At 40.6% G+C, this 24,436-nt stretch overlaps 1 protein-coding gene across 2 annotated transcripts in view; it reads right to left on the bottom strand.

Annotated features, from left to right (window-relative positions):
- GCLC (glutamate-cysteine ligase, catalytic subunit) overlaps nt 1-24,436 on the bottom strand; it is a 47,066-nt gene that overhangs the window by 5,656 nt on the left and 16,974 nt on the right. Inside the window, exons 2-12 of one of the 2 annotated variants that reach the window (XM_011960204.1) lie at nt 19,492-19,604; nt 17,846-18,028; nt 13,153-13,266; nt 11,499-11,557; nt 11,264-11,397; nt 6,148-6,222; nt 5,567-5,683; nt 4,450-4,588; nt 3,884-3,996; nt 2,777-2,869; nt 2,366-2,470 (exon numbers count right to left, since the gene is read on the bottom strand). In XM_011960204.1, coding sequence (XP_011815594.1) covers nt 2,366-2,470; nt 2,777-2,869; nt 3,884-3,996; nt 4,450-4,588; nt 5,567-5,683; nt 6,148-6,222; nt 11,264-11,397; nt 11,499-11,557; nt 13,153-13,266; nt 17,846-18,028; nt 19,492-19,604 — 1,245 coding nt within the window. The remainder of the gene's footprint in view (nt 1-2,365; nt 2,471-2,776; nt 2,870-3,883; nt 3,997-4,449; nt 4,589-5,566; nt 5,684-6,147; nt 6,223-11,263; nt 11,398-11,498; nt 11,558-13,152; nt 13,267-17,845; nt 18,029-19,491; nt 19,605-24,436) is intronic. The other variant, XM_011960205.1, reaches the window with a different exon arrangement.

Here is a 24,436-nt window from a genome sequence, read left to right as displayed (position 1 = left end):
ATGTTTGTGTTCCCTCAAATTCATACACTGATGCCTAATGCCCATTGTGACAGTATTAGAAGGTAGGGCCTTTGGGGTGTGATTGGGAGGACCTCCTTTGGGATGTCATGAAGGCTCTACCCTCATAAATGGGAGTAGTGCTCTCATGACAGAGACACCTGAAGAGCTAGTTAGCCCCTTCCACCATGTAAGAACACAGCAAGAAGGCACCATGTATGAACCAGACAGCAAAAGCTCTCACCAGACACTGACACTGCCGGTGCCTTGGTGACTTGATCGTGGACTTCCCAGCCTCCATAACTGTGAGCAATACATTCCCGTTGTTTATAAACCACCCAGTGTAAGGTATTTTTGTTACAGCAGCCCAAACAAACTGAGACACTAGATAAGACTTCTGGCACACTTTTAGCCCTAACTTGATCCATTCAGGTTTGTTAGAATCACCCGAAATTTAAAGAATAATTTGGATGAGAAGATAATTCTGTGGTTGCTAATTCTTTACTTCTTGAGATTCAGAAAACTTCTTTCCATCCAGCATTTAATGTTGCAAATGAGAAGTAGTATCAGTTGATTTTTTCCCCCTTGGCAGGTCTCCTAATTTTTTCTCTTGTCCAGACAGTTAATTTTCTCTTTGAAATTAATAAATGCCTACATTTGAGTTAAGTATTTGTCTCATCCTTCAGGGAGACTTACTAAGGAAAAATTCTATTGTTTCCTTGATTATTGTATTTTATATTTTTTCTATATAAACTATTCTCCTCTTCTAAATTATTACATAAACATCGAATTTCCTAGAGTTTTCCAGGCTTCGGGTTTTTCATAATTTCCATTTCTGCACCATCCTGCTGGGATTAATCTTAATTTGATCTTCTAAATCACTACCTTGGATATTCAACAACATCTCCTCTACTGGTGAGAATACTCACCATTAAATAAGCACCATCTATAATGCTTGTTTTATGGATGTGACTGAACCTCTGTGGAATTTGTCTGAGGCCACTAATTAGAATTCCTTTAAGAACTCTTTCCAAAGCTGAGCATGGTGGTTTGTGTCGTTAATTCCAGCTACCTAGAAGGCTTGGCAGCAGGAGGATCATTTCAGCCCAGGAGTTCGAGACCAGCCTGAGCAACACAGTGAGACCCTGTCTCTTAAAAATTAAAAATAATAATAATAATTCTTTCTAGTTTCTTATCTTTTTTTTCAAGAGATGGGATCTGGCAATGTTGTCAGGGCTGCACTGGAATTCCTGGATTCAAGCCATCCTCCTGCCTCAGCCTCCTAAGGAGCAGAGATTATAGGTATGTGCTGGGCCCAGCTTACTTCCTTGAAGTAACTAAGTTTCACTGAACAGAGCATACCCTTGCAGGACCAGTTGGGCCCTTCTCTTTAAGGCTGTTAATTGTTCTCAATTTTCTGTTGCCTTCCAGGCATCTACTCTTATTTATAAGCAAAGGCTTAGACCTGTAGCTTACATGTAATCTCTCTTAGATGGATTTGGTCTCCCCAGTAGGTAGGCATGAGGGCAATGTGGGCCCACAGAGTTCTATGAGTGATCTTTGGTCTGGGTGTGAGGAGCAGGCAGGGATGGGCTGACAGCCTGACTTCCTTCAGAGGGTGTGGGGATGGGCACATTCTGGCAAACTCCTTATGGAGGAAGGAGATGCCCTAGGGGCAGATGCTGGAGCTAAGCAGTTTCATTCCTGCTTCCATGTTTGCTGTGACAGGACTGCCCTACTCCTCCATTCTCTGGCCCTAAAACCCTCAACCAGGAGCTCCTGTGGCAGGGCCCTCTCTGTTTAGCAGTTTTGTCCAGCCACTCTCTGCCAAGAGGAACCCTGGCCCAGAAACCAAAGGCCTTCACCTCCTCAGCTACTGCCCCACGACCCACAGCTCTGCTCCCTCATCACCTGGAGTTGTTCTGCTGGCAAACCGCTCCCACAAAGCTTGGTTTTGGTCTTTTGGGGGGCTGATGAACTCCAATTTGTTTTTCTGACAGTCCAATCCCATCCAAATTCTTCAGAAACATCTCAAGTTCAGTTCTACTGAGAATACTTTTCCCGGCATTCCAGCATTTACACTTTCCCTCCCCATCCTAATTTTAACATTGTAATCAACCTGGGATTTTGTAGTGGATAAAATCAATGTGTGGGACTACTTCTAGAACCATCAATCATCTTGAATGGAAAGCGTCTAGAAATTAAGCTTAGGTTTAAAAGAAAATAAAGAATAGGGCTGATGGAGAAACATTTTGTTGCAAAGGGTAAACAATTCCAAATGAAATCAGGTTGTAAAAAAACAGCATATATAAATAAATATATCTACAGATAGATCTATACCCATCACCATAAAGAAACATATCCTTACCTTTGACAGTGGAATGAGAAAATCCAATTTGTAGGAAAGGATCACTCTGGTGAGCAGTACCACAAACACCACATAGGCAGAGTTCTCAAAGTCTGTTAATTGCACCTAGACAAGCAGAAGCTCAGAGAAGTTACGAACCAACTCCACAAACGTGCTCTTCCCTGACCCAGGCCCCTCCTTAGATCATGTCATTCCCAAGCCATCTCCTAATTCCCCATCTGGGTCTGGAAGCCCTTTGCCCACATCTATTCTCAGAAATCAACCCTCCATAACTTGGACTGACTTGTTACTATGCACACACTTAATTTTTATTTTATATTTAAGAGCCTTCTGATAGCACCATCAGAAGGGTGATGAACAGCTGGCGAAAGAGTACTTTTGAATCAGTTCTTGCTGATGCATGTGTCTTACCTCCATGGGTCGAAATTCTACTCTCCATCCAATGTCTGAGTTTGGAGGAGGGGGCTTAAATCTCATTGTCTGCCAATTTGTGGACTGAATATTCTATGATACAAAAGCACAGAAGAAAACCAACTTTTCATACATCCAGGAAAATATTAAGATGATCTGATATTTAATTAGGAAAGAAGACTGCTCACTGTCCATACCAAATTTCTTCAACTGACAAAGACAAAAAGGTACAATTTAAGATTTTCTTGGAGTGTGCTCTTTCAGGAAAACAAAACAGCAAGTGTTTAACAAAAGCTAGAGGCCCTATCCCTGCAAGCTTAATCCCACCCAGCTCCTACTCCCTACCTCCCACCTAGGGGGCAGCAGCTGAAGAGCCACGGGGCCCCCACCTTCATCCCTGAGAGTTTTAGGAGGCAGCCTGCCATTCCAGGTGACACTGGACACTTTCATCTGAGAACCCTGTCACACAACAGTTGTTTCCTTTCTTCCTCCTCTCCTGGGAATGCTGCTGCTTCAATGACCCCAGAGCCTAAGAAGGGTAGCTGTTTCTCAAGACATGGAGAGAGAGTTCTTTCTTGGCCCTAACCATCTTGGGATCTGATGGCAAGACTGGAAGGATTTATATCTTTTGTGAGTTTGGTGGGGGAAAGATAGGGGATATAAGTGGTATTTCAAAAGGTATATATGTTAATGTCTACATATAGCATGACACAGAAATAAGCCTACGAGAAGCCTATCTACAAAAAAAAAAAAAAAAAGGTGGTATGTCTGAAGCACTGAAATAACTGATGAGGTTATTTTTTGTGTAGTGTATGAATTTTTCACCACTAGGCAAATAAGAAAATACTGAACAACAACAAAAAAATATAATAAGTGAGATAAACAGTAAGAATCGTAAAATAAGAGTACTTGAAACCAATTTTTCTTTTGTTCAAGTTCTTTTCTGCACTGGGTAAATGAAAGTTACGAAATTTCTTTTGTATTCTTCACAGGTACAGAAAACTGCCTCCCCATGTTGGTTTGTGAAGTGAAATGCATATAAAACAGAGGATTCTAGACTCTCAGAAGTCAATAAATAAATAAATAAAAACAAAACTGAGGAGATACCTCAAAATGGTCAGACTCATTAGCATCATCCAGGTGTATTTTCTCTTCAAACAGTGTCAGTGGGTCTCTAATAAAGAGATGAGCAACATGCTGGGCCAGGAGATGATCAATGCCTGCAAAGAGAGATCATATGGGAACTCACTGCAAAGCAGGAGATACCACTTCCTCTTAGTCCAGAAAGATGACAGGATAGCTCAGGAAGTTTGAAGAAAGGGTGTCTAGAAGCTTGAAATAGCTGGTTTGGTTAGTATCCTCACCTCGCCCAGTATTTTATCCTGCGGACACTGCAGAAATGTCAGCGTTTTATTCACTACTTACACAATGCCTGCTGGGGCACTGGTGTGTACCTACACACAGACCTCCAAAGTAAGCTCCTTTTGCTAAAAGTCGAGAAGATCTCACAAGTATTTGGAACCTGAAACTTTAGGAACAAGCAGCCTCATAAGGAAAGTTAAAGACTTCACACTAAAAATAGAAACCAGACCAGGAGTCAGCAAAAAAGTGTATAAGAGCTTTGAAGAACTAAAGGCGTACAATAAACCCAGAAAGATGCAGTGGGAACCCACCTTCCTGCAACAGCTGTTCGTAGATCTCTTTATCTATCGTCAAGTCGATGTCATTATATTTCTCACCACACTTAGATAAATAGCTGTCTATTGAGTCATATCGGGATTTACTGATCCTATAGTTACTGTTCTTCAATGGCTAAAGATTAAAAATATATATATAAATGAATATGCTATATAAAATGAGTTGAAAATAATATATTTTTATATATGATAATTATATAAAAACCTCAACATAAGATACAGAAAAAAAGTTAGTGAGCCCTAAAAAGTATTAAGGAAAATTATATTTTTTAAAATCTGAAGGTAATTTAAATACCCTTTTTTTCTAGTATGATTTAAATATACTTTTTTCTTTTAAAAGTAGATCACTTTCATTTTTATTAAGCTAGGGAAAATAAATGCTAAGGTTAAAAGCAAATAAATAAATAAGTCTATAATGTAAGATAAACCTATCAAAATAATTTATCCTTTAAAGTTTATTTCTACTTAGAAAGCATGTTCAACAATTTATGAACAATTACATGAAGACCAGAGCAGCAGTAGTATAGCCCTGGTTAAGAATATCAAAAACACTTACGAGGACTCCTTTAAAACACCCTGTTCAGGTCCCATCCTAGAGATTCTTATTTAGTAGGTCTAGGATAGGGTCTCGGTGTCTATTTTTAAAGATTTCCATGGGTGGTTCTGAGGCACACCCCTTGCTGGAGAGGTGCAAGGGTTACTTTACAGTTCAACATGCAAACAAGAGGTGCCATCTCACCCTTATTAGTCAATGCCTAACCTTTTACATGAAAAAAGAATCTCTGACACAAATATACTTTCCACAGCAGAAAGCACCATATACAAAACACTCATGTGGCACCAAAAAGCCTTTTGGTAAAAACAGCCATCAGTACTTCCAAAATATAGAAAAATGGCACTACTAATTTTAAATGAAGCTAAAACAAATACAGACATCAACATATGATAAAAATTAACTCCTCACCTAGACCAAATCTTTTTCCTCACTTCAGATAAAAATTTCAGGGAGACATCCTGAAATTGCAAGTAGTTACAAAAGATCCATTTTTACCTGCTTGATTTAAAAGGGCTATTAAGAAACAATAATTCCCACCTCCAGTCCTCTCTCCTCCCGAGTTCTATCATCCACAGATGCAGAAATCACTCCCCAGCGACAATCGATGTCCGACACATAGCCTCGGTAAAAGGGAGATGCAGCACTCAAAGCCATCTAAAAACAAAGAAAAGTCAGCTGCAAATTCAAAGTGTCACTTACATGCTAAAACAAGCTCCATGCAGTTATATTTCTGATAAAAAATAATCAATTTATGCAACCCATACAGAGCTCCACCACATGTACCTGTGCTTATCTTACAGTGAAATATACCAGGAAGAATCCAGTTCCTTGGGTTTGATTCACTTAAATCATCCTCTCTCTAACGTGAGGACATGAAGTATGGGAGAGGGAAAATGGCCACATTCAAACTTGACGTTTAACAAATCAGTGTTGTACTAGCAACAGTAAACTTCTACGGTGTAGACTCTCAGTTCATTATACCTAAACCTGCATACTACTTATATTAGTCCATCTCTGACTGAGGTCTTAACTAGACTTAAATAGCACACCATCAGTAAATTCTGCATATGCTATCTTATTTCCTACGAAGTAGTATTTAAAATAAGAGGTATACTTACAACAATTGGACAGATAGTAGCCAACTGATCATAAAGGTATCTGGCCTCAGATATACTGCAGGCTTGGAATGTCACCTGTTTAAGAATTGCAAAGTTATTAACACCAAGGAATCATTAGCATGCTCCCCAAGCAGTGAAATCAGATAAGGAAGGTGCTGGGGAGAGAGGGGCAAGTTAACAATGCTTCATTAATGGCAACATTTAATGCAAGAGTTTTGTTTAAAAGTTGTCTTAGGTGAAGTTAACTAGAAAATGGTATTTAATTATGTTCCACTGCCTGTAGGCAACTAATATAAATAACCAAAGTCCTAAGTGAAATAAGATTAAGTAGTCAAAAAAGAAAAATAAGACACAGACATACAATGACCTTTAGCAAAGCATTTTCTCTTCTACTGGCTTGTTGCCTTCCTATCCCTTCAGTTAGTGAGGGATGCAAAAGGGATCTGGACCTGTTAACTATTGTTTCCTTTCCCTTCCTTTCGCTTTCCTTCCCTTCCCTTTTCTTTTCTTTCTTTCCTTTTTTTTTTTTTTTTTTTGAGATGGAGTCTCACTCTGTCGCCCAGGCTGGAGTGCAGTGGAGTGCAGTGGAATCTCGGCTCACTGCAAGCTCTGCCTCCTGGGTTCACGCCATTCTTCCACCTCAGCCTCCCGAGTAGCTGGGGCTACATGTGCCCACCACCACGCCCGGCTAATTTTGTTTTTGTATATTTAGTAAAGACGGGATTTCACCGTGTTAGCCAGGTTGGTCTCGATCTCCTGACCTCGTGATCCGCTCGCCTCGGCCTCCCAAAGTGCTGGCATTACAGGCGTGAGCCACCGCACCTGGACAACTATTGTTTTCAAACTTCACTGGTGGCAGTATGGTGAAGAGCTTGGAAGGGGGCAAGACTAGAAAGACAGGGAAGCAGTTAAAATACTGCACCTGTCAAGGAAAAGGCTGAGGAAGGATGTGGGGGAGAGTGATACTAAAGTCAAAGTAGCAGGCACTGGTGCAAAAGGGGAGACTGAGAGTAGGGGATGGCTTAGGTTTTGGTTTGGGTGTTCAGAGGTTAGAGATAAAGAGGTGTCATGACGTGACGGACTTATGAGGCCAAGAGAACAGACAGAAAAAGAGGTCCTCTAAGTGGCTAGGTCTCCAGGGCTGGTGCTCAGAAGAAAAATCTGAGTTGTAGAAATACCTGGGGAGTAGGCTCAGACAATGTCCTGAAGATGGGGAGATCACCCAGGAAGCCTGCACAAGGAGGGTAGGTAGGACACTTCAGAGTTAGGCAGAGAAAAAGATCATATAACTTGGTGAGCATAAATTCTTTGTTACCCAACAGAAACCAAAAACAACAAAAAAAAGACCTGCTTTTTTTTCCAAGAGGGTAGAAGAGACAAGGAACACAAATGTGTTTGTGTTAGCACATTAGTAATAACTGCAAGTTGGCAACAGTTTTAATCTCCTCTGTTGTTGTTATTCAGTAACGACAGTTTGATTTTCGTGTTATTCAATAATGACAGCTTGAATTTAGTGTTGGAACACGAAATAATTTCAGTGTTGAAGACTTGAAATAACAGCAGCTAAGTGAGTATTTGACTGTTACAATCTCAACTTGTTAGTTCCAGTGGTTTCAGCTAGATCTCAACTTTGTTTTCCACAGCAGACAACGTCTACTGGGGACTCAAGTTTGCCTGCTCAATTCTAATCGCATTTCATGTCAGTGTGGAGACTATATTAACTAGGCATTACTAGTTTAATAATAATAATTAATTCAACACGGAGAAAAGCTGTGTCATGGGCACCAAAGAATAAGTGTTTCAAAGGTTAAAGCAGACAAAGATTGATAAGAGTTGGCAATTAGGTCACTGATAACCGAACCAAGGGGAGTTGCTGCAAAGAGGTGGGAACTTGGAAATCACTTTGCGTATGGCATGAATTACACGAGCAGTGAGGAAATGGGAGCTGGCACGCAAAGTCTTCATGCACTTATTTGCTGAAGTGGAAGCTCCAGAAGGGCGGGGATCTTTCTTCCCATTCTCTATCCCAAGTGTGCAGGACAGTGTCTGACACCTGGTTAGTGCTTAACAAACGAGAATCTTGAAAAAAAAAAAACAAAAAAAAACAAGAGGGTGCTAAAGAGGAAAACATAAAGTCAAAGGTATGGTGAGAAACCTGAAAGACAGGGATCCCAAAGGCCAACTGACAAGGCATTGAGATTTAAAGAAAAATAAAAAACAAAAAACTACATGTTTCCTAAGTATTTTGACTAAAGAATTATTTTGAACATGCTTCTCTTAGTTTTTTTATCTCTTTTTTGTGTTACTCTTAGGTATTTTAGTGTGTGTCATTTTTGTTTTTAAAAAGATACTATGAGAGGCAGGTTTTCTTTCCAGGTTTTCAACTGGCTTCTCTTAGATGGCCTAGTACACAATACATAATTCGTAGGTGAATCCTGGGAAATCCAACCCCAGAAGTATACAACAGTGAAGTGACTTAGTTATTTTAAATACCTTTAGTAATTAGCTTTCTTACTCTAGGGCTGATATGCAATCATCAAATTAAATAGGACATCACTGTGGATAATGGCTTTAATGGAAGGAAAAAAAGTTCTTATACCTTAAAATGCTATGAATACATGAGTAATTTGGGCTTCTAGTGTCCTTTTAAAGCATCATATAAAGGAGGTGCACAATGCTGCCAGGAAGCTGATGGGGGTGGGGCTGGGGGTGGAGGGAGGAACTAAGGAAGATATATGTTCGAAACCTAAACATCTAATCTAAACTTTATCTACAACCCAGATTTGAAGTCACATGACTTTGGGAGGGTGGGGGGCTCTCATAACCTGTCATGAACTTAGTGCTTTTTTTTTGGAGACAAAGACTTGCTCTGTTCCCCAAGTTGGAATGCAGTGGTACAATCTTGGCTCACTGCAACCTCCGCCTCCCAGGTTCAAGCGTTTCTCATGCCTCAGACTCCTTAGTAGCTAGGATTACAGGCACATGCCACCACGTCTAATTTTTGTATTTTTAGTAGACACGAGATTTTGCCATGGTGGCCAGGCTGGTCTTAAACTCCTGACCTCAAGTGATCTGCCCACCTCAGCCTCCCAAAGTACTGGGATTACAGGCATTAGCCACCGCGCCAGGTTGTGAACTTGGTGCTTTTTAAGTGATTCCTGAAAAGCCCCAAAACAGTCAAGAATTTGAATGTGGTTAAAATGCTTTTTGTTTTATACAGTAAGTCTTCCATTAGCCTTAAAAAACTACTTTAAAACTATTTTTTCTGCTTTACTGTAATAAGTAGTTTCTTTTTTTTCCCCATCTCTCTAATAATACATAATAGATGTACACAGCTTCAGGGCACACGTGATAATTTAATACATTCATATAATTTGTACAGATCAAATCAGTGTACTTGGGAAAGAAGTTGTTTTAGCGTTCCACTGAAGAGATATAAAGCAGGGATTCTGGCGGTGAACTGGCAAAATTCATTTCATGTGCCACACATGAAATGCTTTATCTGTGCTAATGATTTAAGTGGCGTAGTGAAACTGTACATGTACATGTCACTGGGAAAAAGAAAACTTAACCGACACCCATGACAAAGCTTACACTGGATGGAAAAGTTCTATCTACAAGCAACAAAAATATTGATCATCTACCACTAGGAAACATTTATGGGTATACATACAGTGTTTCAGTGGAAAGAAATCCCTTTGGAACTATATCAGAGAAACTATGCGGTCCTTGGCAGAACACCCTGGTTTAATATTAAACCAAGAAAAGGCAATCAATACGCTAACAGCACTTACACAATTCTAAAACCATGCACTGTAAGCTTTAGAACTTAATGGTTTTCTTTAGAAATACTTGTAATTAAGATAAGAAAACAGATATGCAGTTAAAAGTTGAAAAATCTCTTTTTTCGTGAAGTGTGATGGTTTATGTTTATTTGGAAGTCACATATTTTATACTACCTATAAATGTCAAGAAAACAGAAAGAAATTATCCTCAGTCATGTTATTTAAATACATTCAGAACGGAAAAATCTGATTCTAGCATTCAATTTGGATTATATTTAGTTTTGAAAATAAACAGACCAGAGATATATGCGCAAGAAATGCGTGTACACGCTGCAGCTGTCTGAGGTGAAGGAAGGCTGGGTTCTGGGCCTCTGCATTGAGAGAAGTCATGCTGGGGGCTCAGAAGGGTCTTAATGGGTCCAGGCTCTGCACGGCCCCGCGCCTCTAAGGACGCTGTTTTTAATCAGCTGAAGTAATCAGAACTGGATAAAATTTCCTTGGACATTAAATAACAAGCAGCCTCTCTCTTTTACTTCCATTAGTTAAGGCAATAAAATAAATATTAGCTTAGAGTCAGATCTAGAAGGGGACTTAATATCAGCCCTTCTTTCAAATGACAAAAAACCTGAGCCAAAAGAAGTAAAGGGAGTTGCCCAAATACCTGAGTAGTGACAGAGCCAAAACCCAACTGCAGGCTTGCGTGTGGCCACCTGACAGGTTCCATGCTCTTCCATTCCGGTCTTGAGCGTGCTTGGACACTCACTGCCAGGGGCACCATAATTCAAACAGATCCAGGAAAATTTTTTAATGGGTAAACAGAGACAGGCTCCTGTATACTTCACTCAGGGGCAAGACAAACACAAGCTGCTAAGTTATTTACTCTTTTTATACCTCTAGACAGTTTTGCACAAATCCCTTGGATCACAAAATCATTGGAATACTTCCATCAGAGCTCATTTTCAGAGTTTGGAACAATATTGAAGCCACCTCATTAGCCTGTCACAAGATGGCAGTAAAAACTAGGCATATAAAAAGAGAAGAGAAACAATGACAGAATATATTGCATTTTAAGTTAACTGAAATTATAGTTATAAAGGTATATATACTGTGTATACCTTTGTGGTCAACCACAGAGTCTGTAGAACGATTAGTCATAGACAGCTACCAATGAATTTGCTAATATAATTTCACTGTTTTTCAGAAAGGCATACCAGCTACCATTTCAACCTCATTAAAATGTGATTTTTGGAACAGGAAACATACATATATAAAGAAGCTAAAAAACAGAAATGGATGGAACACTTTGCCTCTCTGTATGTTTGAAACAATACCTGAAGACAGCAATTGCCCATTCCAAATCCCATGGCATCCATGTAAATATGATCTGGCTTAGAAGCCCTTGAAGCTTCATCATCCTCAGGAAATGTTTCTATAAATGGAGATGGTGTATTCTTGTCCTTAAATACTGTATTATAAAAATACAAAAATAAAAATGGTTTAGAATTCAGGATTAAACAACAATTCAACATGTCTCTCTCCCACCCCACCACCTCTCAGTAGACTTACTTGGTACATTGATGACAACCTTTTCTCCTCTCCTATGTCGGATATTTCTTGTTAAGGTACTAAAACAGACAACCAAACGTCATAAATTGGTCACCTAACAGTCATCGTGTAAAAGAAGAATTTGATTACACACAAGTAAGTGGAATGAAATCATACCTCAGATTAGTTCTCTAAGACAACTCAACAGATAACGTATCTGAGTCAAGATACTATAAGGGAACTTTCTGATGAAAGGTTTTGCATTAGTATCAATTCTTTGGCTCCTGCTCAAGAATGCTGTTCTGTCTCCCGCTCAAACCCTGCTCCCACGGCTCCCTTAACTTACCAAATCAATTCAGGTGTTCAAAGTCTGCCATGGTCTGCTTTCACTGTTTCCAACATGTCCCAAATTAACTCCAAAGACTTTGGTCAAACTTTAGTACCCACTTTGCCCAGGCATCTCTGGAGCCCCAATAACTTGGTTCCTCCCTCCTTCAAATCTGCAGAATTAATCCTTATCCCCCAGACTCATGCTTGTTTAGTCCAGAAGCTACCAGGCACACTGTGGCCACTGAGTACTTGAAATATGGCTTGTCTTAATTAAAACATGCACGTGCTGTGAGAGTAAAATATACACCAGATTTTGAAGACGTAGTACCAAAAAAACATGAAATTACTTGTGAATAAAGGATTACATGGTTCAAATAACATTTTTGGACATATTGGGTTAAATAAAATATAAAATTATGTTCATCTGGTTTTTACTTTAATGTGACTATGAGAACATTTACAATTACATGTTTCTATGGGCAGTGCTGCTATAGATTCAGCCTAAATGCCACTTCTTCCATGAAGCCTGCTTTGATCCCCTCAGTCAGAAGCACCTTACTTTCTCCAAGAAGGATTTCTGGTGCGTCTTTTGACATCTGTTATAATCTATCTTTTCTTGAGCAGCTGAATTATTTTTATTTTCCTTTAAACACATGACAACATATGAAGTTAGAAACTATGTCTACAAATATCTGTCTTCCCCAAAAGGCTCTACACATAGCAAACGTGCGGGCCTGTTAAAAGTAATGAATGCTGAGAAGTCTCCATGTTGCCACTGTGGGTCAGGAGCCTAGGCTCAGGGTGACAGATGAGCATGCATTGTATAAAGTTAAGATCAGACTAGTGACAGCCTTAAAGCAACTTAAAACCTCAGAATCGAATGACAAACCAACAGAACTCGAAGTTAATGGAAGAGAAGAGAGTGCTTATTATATATATCAGGTATTTTATAAGTTATATAGAGTAAGATGGGCAGATCACAGATACTGATGGTTAGATAGAGGGAAAAAAAGTAGAAATGACTAAAAGAAAAAAAAAAAATCCCAGTAGGCATTTACAGATCTAGGACTGAAAATAATCTCCTCATTAAAAGAGGTCAGTGGCTCAGCTAATAACTTGTGATGACTTGGAGAACTGACAAGCCTGGTGCACGCATCAACAACCAAGGAGCCTGGGGGTAGTGAAGATGTGAACAGGTGCACATCTGCTGTCTTCTCTGGTTACTTAGGAGGACAGCCAAAACTCAGTTAATGCTCAAAAAGGATTTCTAGACAGAAACACTATACTCTCAGAAGTCAGGGGTCTAGTGAAGGGCATCTGCATTTCAACACAAAGCCATACTCACCTGAAGCGAGGGTGCTTGTTTATTGCTTCATCTGGAAAGAAGAGGGACTTGGAAGCTCCTCCTTCCACTGGGTTGGGTTTGACCTCGGGCAGTGTGAACCCCGGACAGCCTAATCTACAACAAATTGAAGAACTAAATAGATGGGATTTGTTTTCAGGAATTAATTGTGTGCAGTCTTGCCATCGCTGCACCTGCTAAAGACACCTCATTTCTAGTATCCCCTTTTCAGAGGGTTTTGTGTTTACAAAACAAATGTTGTGTAAATACTGTGCCCCTTTACAACCACTCCCCACACTTCTTGCTCACAAGGACCTTCTTTTAATTCCAGCCCACTACTAACTTTATCCAAGTCTCCACTCACTCACGATCCACACAGCATTTACTCGGGTCCTCTCCATCTCTTCATCTAATAGAAAGGACTGACAGCACAGAAGTCATATCCCTTGGTCACATCAGCTGTCATGGGTGACAGGTGTCCCCCTACATGGCCTATGAGGTGTCTTCCTTTTCCATCTCTAAACTCTCAGATTATCTTTGGACCCCCTGCATGGCACCACTGCCTCCCACTTCCCGGTAGGCTCTGAATCTGGAAGGAGCCTGTTTTTTGCCTCTGTAGGTCACCTCATAAATCCCTCAAGATTAGGGAGTATCTCTGCAGGTCTCCCCATCTACCCCTGAGATCACCCTCTGAAGTCTGAAACCCAACTCTTTTCTCTTACTTAAGGTGCTCTACTTTCAACACAGAAAAATGAAGCTCCATATTTATTCCTAAGTGTAAAGCTCAAATTCCACATCACTTTTAGTGATGGCCCCAGTTTTTCCAAGTTAGGAATTTGAGGTCAATATATTACATGTGCTGTGAGGGAGGACAAAGACTAAGTGAAAGCCAAACAAGGGAGGAGTTTTAAATCAGTGGGAAGAAACTTTTGGCTTGAGGGTCAAGACTAGCTCATATCTTTTTAAAAAAAAATTATTTTTTTTTTCTGAGACAGGGTCTTGCTCTGTCTCCCAGGCTGGAGTGCAGTGGTGCAATCATAGGTCAGTGTAGCCTTGAACTCCTGGGCTCAAGTCATCCTCCTGCCTCAGGCTCCTGAGTAGCTGGGATTACAGGCGTGAGCCACTGTGCCCACATGTTTTTTTTTTTTTTTTTTTTTAGGGATGTGGTCTCACTATGTTGCCCAGAATGGTCTTGAACTCCTAGGCTCAAGTAATCCTTCTGCCTTGGCCTCCTAAAGTGCTGGGATTACAGGCGTGAGCCACCACACCTGGCCATCCATGCCTTATTTGTAACCCCTACCTTTTCTTAATATAAAATAAAGTATGTGTTGGCTGCCCATATCCACCTTGTGAACAACTGAAGGTAGTGATCTTCTCTAGAAAACAGTTCCCAGCTACAAGGGTTCTTGAGAATTCTTGAAGCTATGTGCATTATTTACTATGAGCCGACAACCTTAGGAATAGTCCTTCGGGAGAGTAACAAACTTAAATCTAAGGGGATTCCTTGCTCACCAGAATCAGATTGGATGAAGAGAGAATGAGAATGTGTTTGTGTGGCAGGGAGAAGGTAGAATCAGAACTTGCATCTTCGGACACCTATGGCACTGCTTCATTTTGGACCAGTGCTGTCCCACAGAACTTTCTGGAGTGATAAAAATGTTTAATATCTCTACTATCCAAAACAAAGTGGTAGTCACTAACCACATGGCTGCTGAGCCCTTGAAATGAGGCTAGTTCCTCAGTCACATCAGGAGCTATAATTTTCATTTTATATAATTTTAATTTTAAATTTAAATAGTCACATGGTTACTGTTTTGGAATACAGTTCCACACTATAGAGCTTTGCATCTTTATAAAGAAAGTCACCCTGTTTACACTTAAGAACCAGAGCACCCCTTTCTCTCTTGATCCTACACTACAACAAAACTTTATCATTCACTGTGGATGTATAGGGAGGCTTCTAACCACTAAATAACTAATAATTATTGTTTCAAGTCCCAAAATACCTTCCTATATGGACAGGGTATAAAAAAATTATACATATAATTTTTTCAAAATTATGGGTTTTTAGAATAAAGCTTATTCCTCCTCTGTCTCAACTCTCCCTTCACAATGACTTAAGATGTTGAATCTTTTCATTTTTATTTATTTATTTATTTTGAGATGGAGGGTTGCTTTGTCACCCAGGCTGGAGCAGAGTGACACAATCTCGGCTCACAACCTCCGCCTCCCAGGTTCAAGCGATTCTCCTGCCGCAGCCTCCCGAGTAGCTGGGATTACAGGCACGTACCACCATACGTGGCTAATTTTTGTATTTTTTTGTAAAGATGGGGTTTCACCATGTTGGCCAGACTGGTCTCGAACTCCTGACTTCAGGTGATCTGCCTGCCTTGGCCTCCCAAAGTGCTGGGATTACAGGTGTGAGCCACCATGCCCACGCATTTAGCGCATGCTAAATCTTTTTTAAAAAGGCAACTATCCCATACGGAACCATTCTCAAGGTAAGGGACATATTAGGTTTAACCCAAAACTTTATTTTCTGGCCCAGAAGGAAACACCACTGCCCATCAATCCTATATATTCTTCAGCTTTAATATATAAAACAGTTCTGGTTTGTGTTACAAATCCCCTCCCACTTTCTTAATTTGCTAAGTGAAATGTACAACCCTCTTAATGTTAAGGGGGAAAAAAAGGAAAATATAAGGTATTACATTCTAGTAATATAAGGTATTACTAGAAGTTGTCATTTAACATCTGTAACCTACTCCTTGGCCTCTACTCTAGTATTCTAAGGTTTTCAGGACAACGACCTATAGCAAAAGCCTTGATGTGTCTTCTCTTCCCAGCAGTTCACCGACTCTGCCATCTTTTAAACCACACACTTTTCCTATCACCAGCACCCACCAGCATCCAGGCAGCCCTTGTCTCTCCACAGGCAGCTCGCTCACTCACTTCCTAGTAAGCCCTGGCACCTACAGCCCAAGTGAGGGCTGCAAAGCAAAAAGGGGATGCCATTCGCCCAACCCAGCCTTCCCAAGGCCTCCAACTGTTTTTAGGAGAACAACTAAAATTTGTGGTTAACCTGACCTGCCTGCCAATTACCTGCCAGCTTCCCTTTACCCCATACTTGCACTTTCTCCTCAGCCTCCTAGTCACACTGGCCAGCTTGCTTTCTTCTAGTTCCCAGGAAGTCCCCGCTTGCTTGGCTCATCCTAGGACTTCTACACACACTGCTTCCCCTCCCTAAGACTTTCCTCCGCTCCCCAAGACTTTCCTCCACTCCCCATTCCTATTTCACTCCTCCTGGAATCTTGGACATGCCACCCCCTCTCCCTCCACCCACCAGGGTCCACTGGATACCCAGGTTGTACTCTTTGCTCCTCATCTCCACCTCCTAGCATGGCCCCACTTTGACACGTATTGAATCTATGGGTATTTGATTGTCCTTCGTCCCCCCAGCTCCACAGAGACAGATCTGTCCATCCTCACTCATGAGAGCATGCCCATTCTGCCTGCAGCAGGCACTCAAGTGTCTGAGTGAATGGCTGGGCCAGTGATTTTTCACCTCCTCTTTCCAACATTAGGTCGAAGAAACGTGCCCACTCTAATCAAAACAAATCTGTCCACCCTCACCCAGCTGGGATTTTCCTTCTGGTGGGGAGAGAGAAGTGGCCTATACATACAGAATGAAGGTATCACAGAAATAGAGACATTTCTATAAATGTTAGATGGCTGGCTTAAATAAGTTTTCAACTATTTAGATGTTACAATAGAGATATAAAAAACAATAAAATTCCCATTTAAATGCCCCTCTGAGGCCAATGATATGACCCTGAATGGCTGATGGACATTTATCAGAGGAAAGGTATAAAAATAGTTCAAAGTGTTCTCTCCACCATGGATACCAACCCCCAGAGTTCCTTTGAACTTTGAAGAGCCAAGTATACTGTCACAATCTGACAGACATCTAGCATAGATAAATCACATTCATGCTTTGGCAGAAATATATTTTTACATAGGGGTTCTATGTATAATACATATGATATTCATGTACCTCATTCTAAGTGAAGAACATAATTTCACTATTTACTTCTATGTACTTCTGGTCATAACTAGATTTGACGACAAATCCTAAATCTCCTTTTCAGGACAATATGCAAGGACCTAACGACTCATGTTGTTCACAGAGTATCGGTATCGACAGTGCTTTGGGTGCACCACAGACCCTCCGATCTGCCACTGAAGCCGCCATATGCTAGTAGGTAAATGCTCCCTTTTGAAAGTGCATGAGGGCACAACCATCACAGTCACCAGGGGATAGTATTCCAGAAGCTTTGGCTACTGCTTACAGAGTCAGAACTGGGTGGCAGGCATGCTGCTCCCTCCACCCTCGCCTGCGGCAGACATGGCCACACTGCTGGTCCGTCATCACAGTATCCTGGTCTTTCCCACTGAGCCCCACTGAGTGTGCTCACCACGGTGCAGCCACCTCAGCTGACAGAAGCTGGCATGCAACTGTGCCTGCAGCTCTACTGTTACAGAGTCTATCAAGCGCAGCATATAAAAGATAAACTGTCTGTATACACTGTAGGGTGGAACAGGGGATTGTAGGGTGGAATGCCTGGGTTATGACTCGCTCTTTTCATTACCTGTATCTCTGAGAGATCTGCTGGGGCATGTTAATATAGGAACTAACCTGGGAAATGAAGTGATTGTGCAAAGAGCCTGATTTTCTTCTAATATAGAAGTAGCCTCCTTCCGGCGTTTTCGCATGTTGGCCTCAACTGTGTTGAACTCGGACATCGTTCCTCCGTAGGGCTGTCCTGGTGTCCCTTCAATCATGTAACTCCCATACTCTGGTCTCCAAAGGGTAGGATGGCTATGGAGGAGAAATAATTTAGTTCCATCTTATTCTTCTGCTATAGTCTGCTCAATTTTTAAGTTTTTAAAGTTGCTTTAAAAGTGTAGAAACCATTAGGTATAAATGAAGCTAAGAACTCCTTCATAGTTCTCAGTGATTATTACTTTTCCATAGCTATTCAACTACATAAGGGTCAACAAGTATTGGGTCCAAAATTTTTTTCTTTTGAGACAGAGTCTCACTCTGTCACCCAGGCTGGAGTGCAATGACACGATCTCGGCTCACTGCAACCTCTGCCTCACTGCAACCTCTGCCTCCCTGGTCCAAGTGATTCTTCTGCCTCAGTCTCCCGTGTAGCTGGGATCACAGGCGTGCACTACCACACCCGGCTGATTTTTGTATTTTTAGTAGAGATGGGGTTTTGCCATGTTGGCCAGGCTGGTCTCAAACTCCTGGCCTTAAGTGATCCGCCTGCCTCATCCTCCCGAAGTGCTAGGATTACAGGTGTGAGCCACCGTGCCTGACCCAAAATCTTTATAAATAACTGAAAATGCACACAGAGCATTCACTGTCCGGGACAAACTAACCTACTCTGCAGAGAAGATGAAGCCTTAAGGGTTCTTTCAATTCAGTGCTGCCCTCCAAACTCAAACGCAGCTTCCCCAAAACGAATGAGTAGAAAATGAACAGAGGAGGATATACTCCCCTTCCCCCTCCCCGGTCTCTCTCCTTAAATACAGGAATATCTTAAAAACGTGCCAGGTCAGGAACGGTGGCTCATGCCTGTAACCCCAGCACTTTGGGAGGCTGAGGCAGGTGAATCACAAGGTCAGGAGATGGAGACCATCCTGGCTAACATGACAAAATCCCATCTCTACTAAAAATACCAAAAATTAGCTGGGCGTGACAGTGGGCACCTGTAGTCCCAGCTACTCGGGAGGCTGAGGCAGGAGAATGGCGTGAACCCAGGTGGCAGAGCTTGCAGTGAGCCGAGATCGCACCACTGCGCTCCAGCCTGGGTGACAGAGCGAGACTCCATCTCAAAAAACAAACAAACAAACAAAAATCATGCCAGCCAACAAAACCCATCTGCAAGTTATATCTTGCACCATGGTTTGTGATCCCAGTTATACACTTCCACAATACATTTTTTCCCAAAAATATTTTAATAAAAAACAGGCTTTATATTTAGTTTACTGTACAAAATCCTTCATATTTAATGTACTTAATTCCAACACCTTAGGTAGGTATTGCTATTATCTTTACAGATGAGAGAACTGAGGCACAGAACAGTTAAGTAACTTGCCCAAGGTTATTCAGCTATTGAGTAAAGGAACCATGATTTGAAACTCTGTCAACCTGAAACCAGAGCCTATACTCTTAACTGTTATGCTACCCTGCCTCCAATAACTGAGAAAAAACTCTCCATTCTAGTAGTTTTAGCAGTTTCAGAAACACTAAATCAGCATATGAGAGCTTACTTTGGGTTTGTCCTTTCCCCCTTCTCTTGTAGAGTTTCAAGAACTTTCTCCCCAGACAGGACCAACCGGACTTTTTTATTTTCATGATCAAAAGATACCAACATGTATTCCACCTATTGAAAATAAAGGTGAGAAAAATTAACATTCTTCCAGACTTGTTTTCAGCGTGACCTCCAGAAGAAAAAGGCAGGGAAACGTGAAGTCTGTAAAGGATCCATAGTAACTCCAGTCAGTCACATTTGCTTACAGTGCAGCACAAAATAAGTGTTCATATGCATAATATGGAAAGCTGTAGAAAGGATCAGTCAGCAGTGCCACTTCCACCCCTTCTTTCCTCTGTCCTACTTAATATCCTATGGAAAGGTCGATACCCATTTTGACAAGCTGTACGTCAAAAAAGATGTATTTTGGAGCAAAGATTCTGGAAACTGCTGTTGTAAAAAAGAAGCTGCATTTTAAAATTTATTTCCTCAGTTGGCTTATTATAAGTTTAAGAAAGAGGTTATCTGGACATTGCAGTCAAGTTAGCTTATACTTACTTATTGGCAGAGTAATAAATGAGGTAGATTACACTTTTACAATCCTACTACCAGTCCCACTTTTGGAAAGTTAAACCATAACCATGAATATAGCGTGTGGAGAAGTTATTTTAGGGGTTTCAACAATTTAATTTTGGTTTATCTCAAGTAATTTAAGACAAATTCTCCAATCTGAAACCATATACAATTTACAATGCAGGATGCACTAGTGCACTTATGAACAATACCTGGTGGAATTCGAATAAAAATAAAGACTTAAACACCAAAGTCAGACTTCTGGGCAGAATACAACTAGAACCTACTTTTGTTTTTCCCTTTAATTGCATGCTTTCAATTATGATAGTTGGCATGAACAGTGAAGATTATGAATCACTATGTGTGATTGAAACAAAACATCCACTATCCATACATAAGTGAAAAGATACGGAATTATTCAGGCAAACCCTTGAATGTACCCTTTGCACATGGCACCAAGAGAGTTACTACAGAGGTAGGAAACTGACTCCTCACAAGGCAAACCAGGCCACAGTGTATTTGGTTTGGCCTACAATAGTAGTTTAGAAAAAAAAAAAAAGGCAGGTAACAGTATATCCACTATTTCCCAGACATTTCACATGTAAATCTAGGTTCTCAGTCTTAAAACAATACCCAGAAGCTCAGCACGAAGCCTGTGACTGTGAGGCTGGGCTGTCTGCTTCTCAGGGGTGCACACCGTCTGCAGTTTATTCCCTTATTTATGTGTATTTCCCTGGTCTTGGAAGGCATTTGGGTCATTCATCCTCATCACAGAAACATTAAGGGCCAAGTAATATGATTATAACGAGGAAAAAAATGTTAGTAACTATAGGAGATAACCTAGCAGATTTAAACAACAACAAAATAAACTTTCAATTAACTTTTATTCGCTCTCATCAGAATCTTTTTGCTCAAGAAATGGAAAAGGCTGCTTGATTTGGGTACATGAACCAGAAACATGAGATCTCCACCTGCACAATCACTCAGTGTCAGCTGACTAAAAAACTAGGCTGCAGAATCTGGAACCGTTCGCAACAACAATTACAGGTTGCAAGATACCATCTATAGATCTATGACTCCAGAACAGCTAAAACCTGATGGAACAGGAAACTTGGTTAAGTCTCAGAAGGGGTATGTGAAAAGATACAAGTTAATCTTTAAATGAGTATAATGAGAAAGGATATGCTTTCATATATGAATCCTAATCTTCAAACCCAGCATGCAAAAGTAGGCATGATCACCCATTTCATAGGTGGGCAAAGGGGCTCAGAGAGGTAAGCTACTCAAGCGCATAAGTGTCAGGCAGGGATTTGAAGCCAGCCCCGTCTGGCCCCAAGGCCCAGCACACCTTGCTGCTAGGACTGTAGAGGGTGCCAATCTCGGTAAGTGAAGATAAGCTTTATATAAAATTGTTAGTTAACCTATATGAAGCAGGGAGAAGTGATACTGCTGGATGAAACTATCTCAAATTGATTATGCTTTTATTTTATGGAAGGGGTCCTAACACTATCATGGAAGCTGAGCTGTAACGATAGTTACAGTCATAGATTTAAACAGATGAATTGGCCCATCCCTCAGGCCCAGGACTGAACTCACTTATTCTATGCAGCATTCCTAACTCCCAGCCAGGAGGTAATGTTCCTTCTTTAGTACTTCCTCTATCACTCACTTAGACTCCAACTGATCTGCCTGGCATCTGCTACTGGAATTAAGTTATTTGCTTAACTAGATAACATGCTTCCTAAAGAAAGTCTAAGAGATACTTCCTTGCTTACTGAGTGCATCATTTTTTTTTACCAAATGAGCAAAAACTTGTAGCAATGATATAAACTAAGTTGCAATAACTTCTGTTAGTTTCCTAACTTTGAAAAAAATTGAAATCCTTAGTTTTCAAATTCATTCTTAGCCCACAAGTTTCAAACATGGGTAGGGCAAAAGAACAAAAAGTTCAAGCTCATTTTGAGTTTTAAACATCAGCCAAATGGATGACATTTAAAATGTTAACAAACCAAATTCTCCTCAATTAAAGTATAATCACTTCATGATCTCATTAAGCAAATGAAACAGAAAAACATCAGAATATTTACCAAATGACAAAGAAAACCAAATTTACTTTTCAATAGAATATAATCAGTTGGAAGCCTCGAGAATTTCCTGAAGGTTTTTCAAACTAAAATTTAATGCCTTCTGAAGTGCTCCTTCTCTGCAGTCGCCTTGATTCTGCACTAGTCCTCAAAGAAGTTCTTCAACCTTTTAGCTTTTTGTTAAACAACCCCACCACCTCAACACATTTATGTTTATTTCCGATTAGAGCCTGTCTATATGAGCATTCTGAATCGTAACCGCATCTTTAAAAGCCAAACTAGAGCTGAAATGGGGTTTGACTCAATAACCTAGATGACTGGTGATAATAAAAAGTGATACATTAGGACAACGCTTTTCCAGTATAAAACATCTAAAGCCCCCATACATTATTTTATGATTGCTGGATTGTATACCCATCCTAAACTTCGTTTTTGAATCCAAAGGATAAGAGGAACAATATACAAAAGAAAATCTTAAAACAGATGCCTTTCTGTATCACAACACTATTCCAAGGATAAAATTGTACCGGCTTTCTAACTTTGAACAGCATCTAGGCAATAAACCCAGAATTGCACCACATCTAATATATTTATGTACTTTACACACATATACAACTCCAAAAGCATATGAACCCAAAGAGTATTATAAATGGGTTGCAGAGCAAACAATTCAAACTTGTGTAATTAACATATCATCTTGGAAGTAGGGGGAAAAAATGCCCACTGAGCTCTACTCTCTGCCATACACAGGTCACAACGTCCTGAAGGTGACTTTGGGATACTGTTTTTTGGCACCCATCAGTTATCCTTTTAACTGAGGGAGGAGAGACCCAATAAAAATACCTGACCACTTTGCAAGACATTCAGATTTTAAATGTGCACTATTTTTACAAATGAAAATTAAAATCTCTTAGATTTCTATTGCTAAAAGGCTAAATTTTATCCTACTAGAATAAAAGCCACTACTCTCAGCTGTCATATCAAAGACAAAGACACATCTAAAAGACCAGAATAAAAGTCACTAATACACTACTATCTCTGAGCTGTTGAACCAAGGACAAAGACACATACAAAAGCCTAGTATGTACTTTGCTTTATGTGTGACATAGTGTTGCTAGGAACACTCTGGATACAATAATCCAAGTCATTTAATGCAGGTTTAAACAAGGGTGAGGTACTTTTATGTTAATCTGAAATTAGGCCAATAAAAAGAAATAATTTTAACTGAGGCGATGTAAGTACTCAGTACAATGCTGAATATACAGCAGACAGTGAAAATACCTGTGACAAAGAAGTTTAAGATAAGAGTAAATACAAGCTTTTAGGATTTAAGTCTTTAAACGGCATTTACCACTAGTATAAAAATTTTCTTTTCTTTCTTTTCAAAACATGTTGATACTGTACCTTAAGGGTAAGAGTTTCAGGGAGCTTAGAATTTGAGGAACGGTGGGCCTGGTGCGGTGGCTCACACCTGTAATCCCAGCACTTTGGGAGGCCAAGGTGGGCAGATCACAAGGTCAGGAGATCGAGACCATCTTGACTAACACGGCGAAACTCCATCTCTACTAAAAATACAAAAAATTAGCCGGGCGTGGTGGAGGCGCCTGTGCGAGACCACGCCACTGCACTCCAGCCTGGGTGACAGAACGAGACTTCGTCTCAAAAAAAAAAAAAAAAAGAATTTGAGGAATGGCTGGGTATTTTACGAAATACTAATTTCTTAATATCTACTCCTAGAGGTAAAAACAGTGCTTAATTAGGAAACAATACAGTTCTATAATACTCAGAGCAGTTATAGGCAGTTCCTCATTTAGGGAGAAAGTTCCTTTGTCAGTTTCTGTGTAAATGAGACGAAGGAATTTCCCCTCTCAAACTACTGAACTCATCATATGCTTGACCTCTGAAGAGAAGAAACCTACACTGAGTCCTTCAGAGACTATGAGCTGTGAGGTCCTACATTCCTCCCAGAGACAGCATGAGGACTTTCCCCTCCTTATATCATGGGAAGGATCTGTATTCAGGTGGTCAGGCCAAGAGGGCAAGACAGTGAAGGGCTCCCCAGGACCTAGTCCAGGTACGGTATGTGTGCAGGGTGGGGTTTTCAGTCCCCCTACCGACATCTGGGGTTCAGGGCCAGCTCTTCCATTCCATACTGCTGGCTCTCTTGCACTGGCCCAAGCAATAGTTTTGATCCTTTTGCTAGAACCACCTGTTGCTTCTCAGAGACTTAGTCTTCTCTTTACACTAACTCCTAAACAAGCCTGCAACCATTTTGAGGACTAAGGCTCCAGTTAGAGTTGATGATTC

This window comes from Colobus angolensis, unplaced genomic scaffold (assembly GCF_000951035.1).
Source record: "Colobus angolensis palliatus isolate OR3802 unplaced genomic scaffold, Cang.pa_1.0 Scaffold51, whole genome shotgun sequence".
Taxonomy (NCBI): Eukaryota; Metazoa; Chordata; class Mammalia; order Primates; family Cercopithecidae; genus Colobus; species Colobus angolensis.
This window is presented reverse-complemented; position numbering and strand designations above follow the sequence as displayed.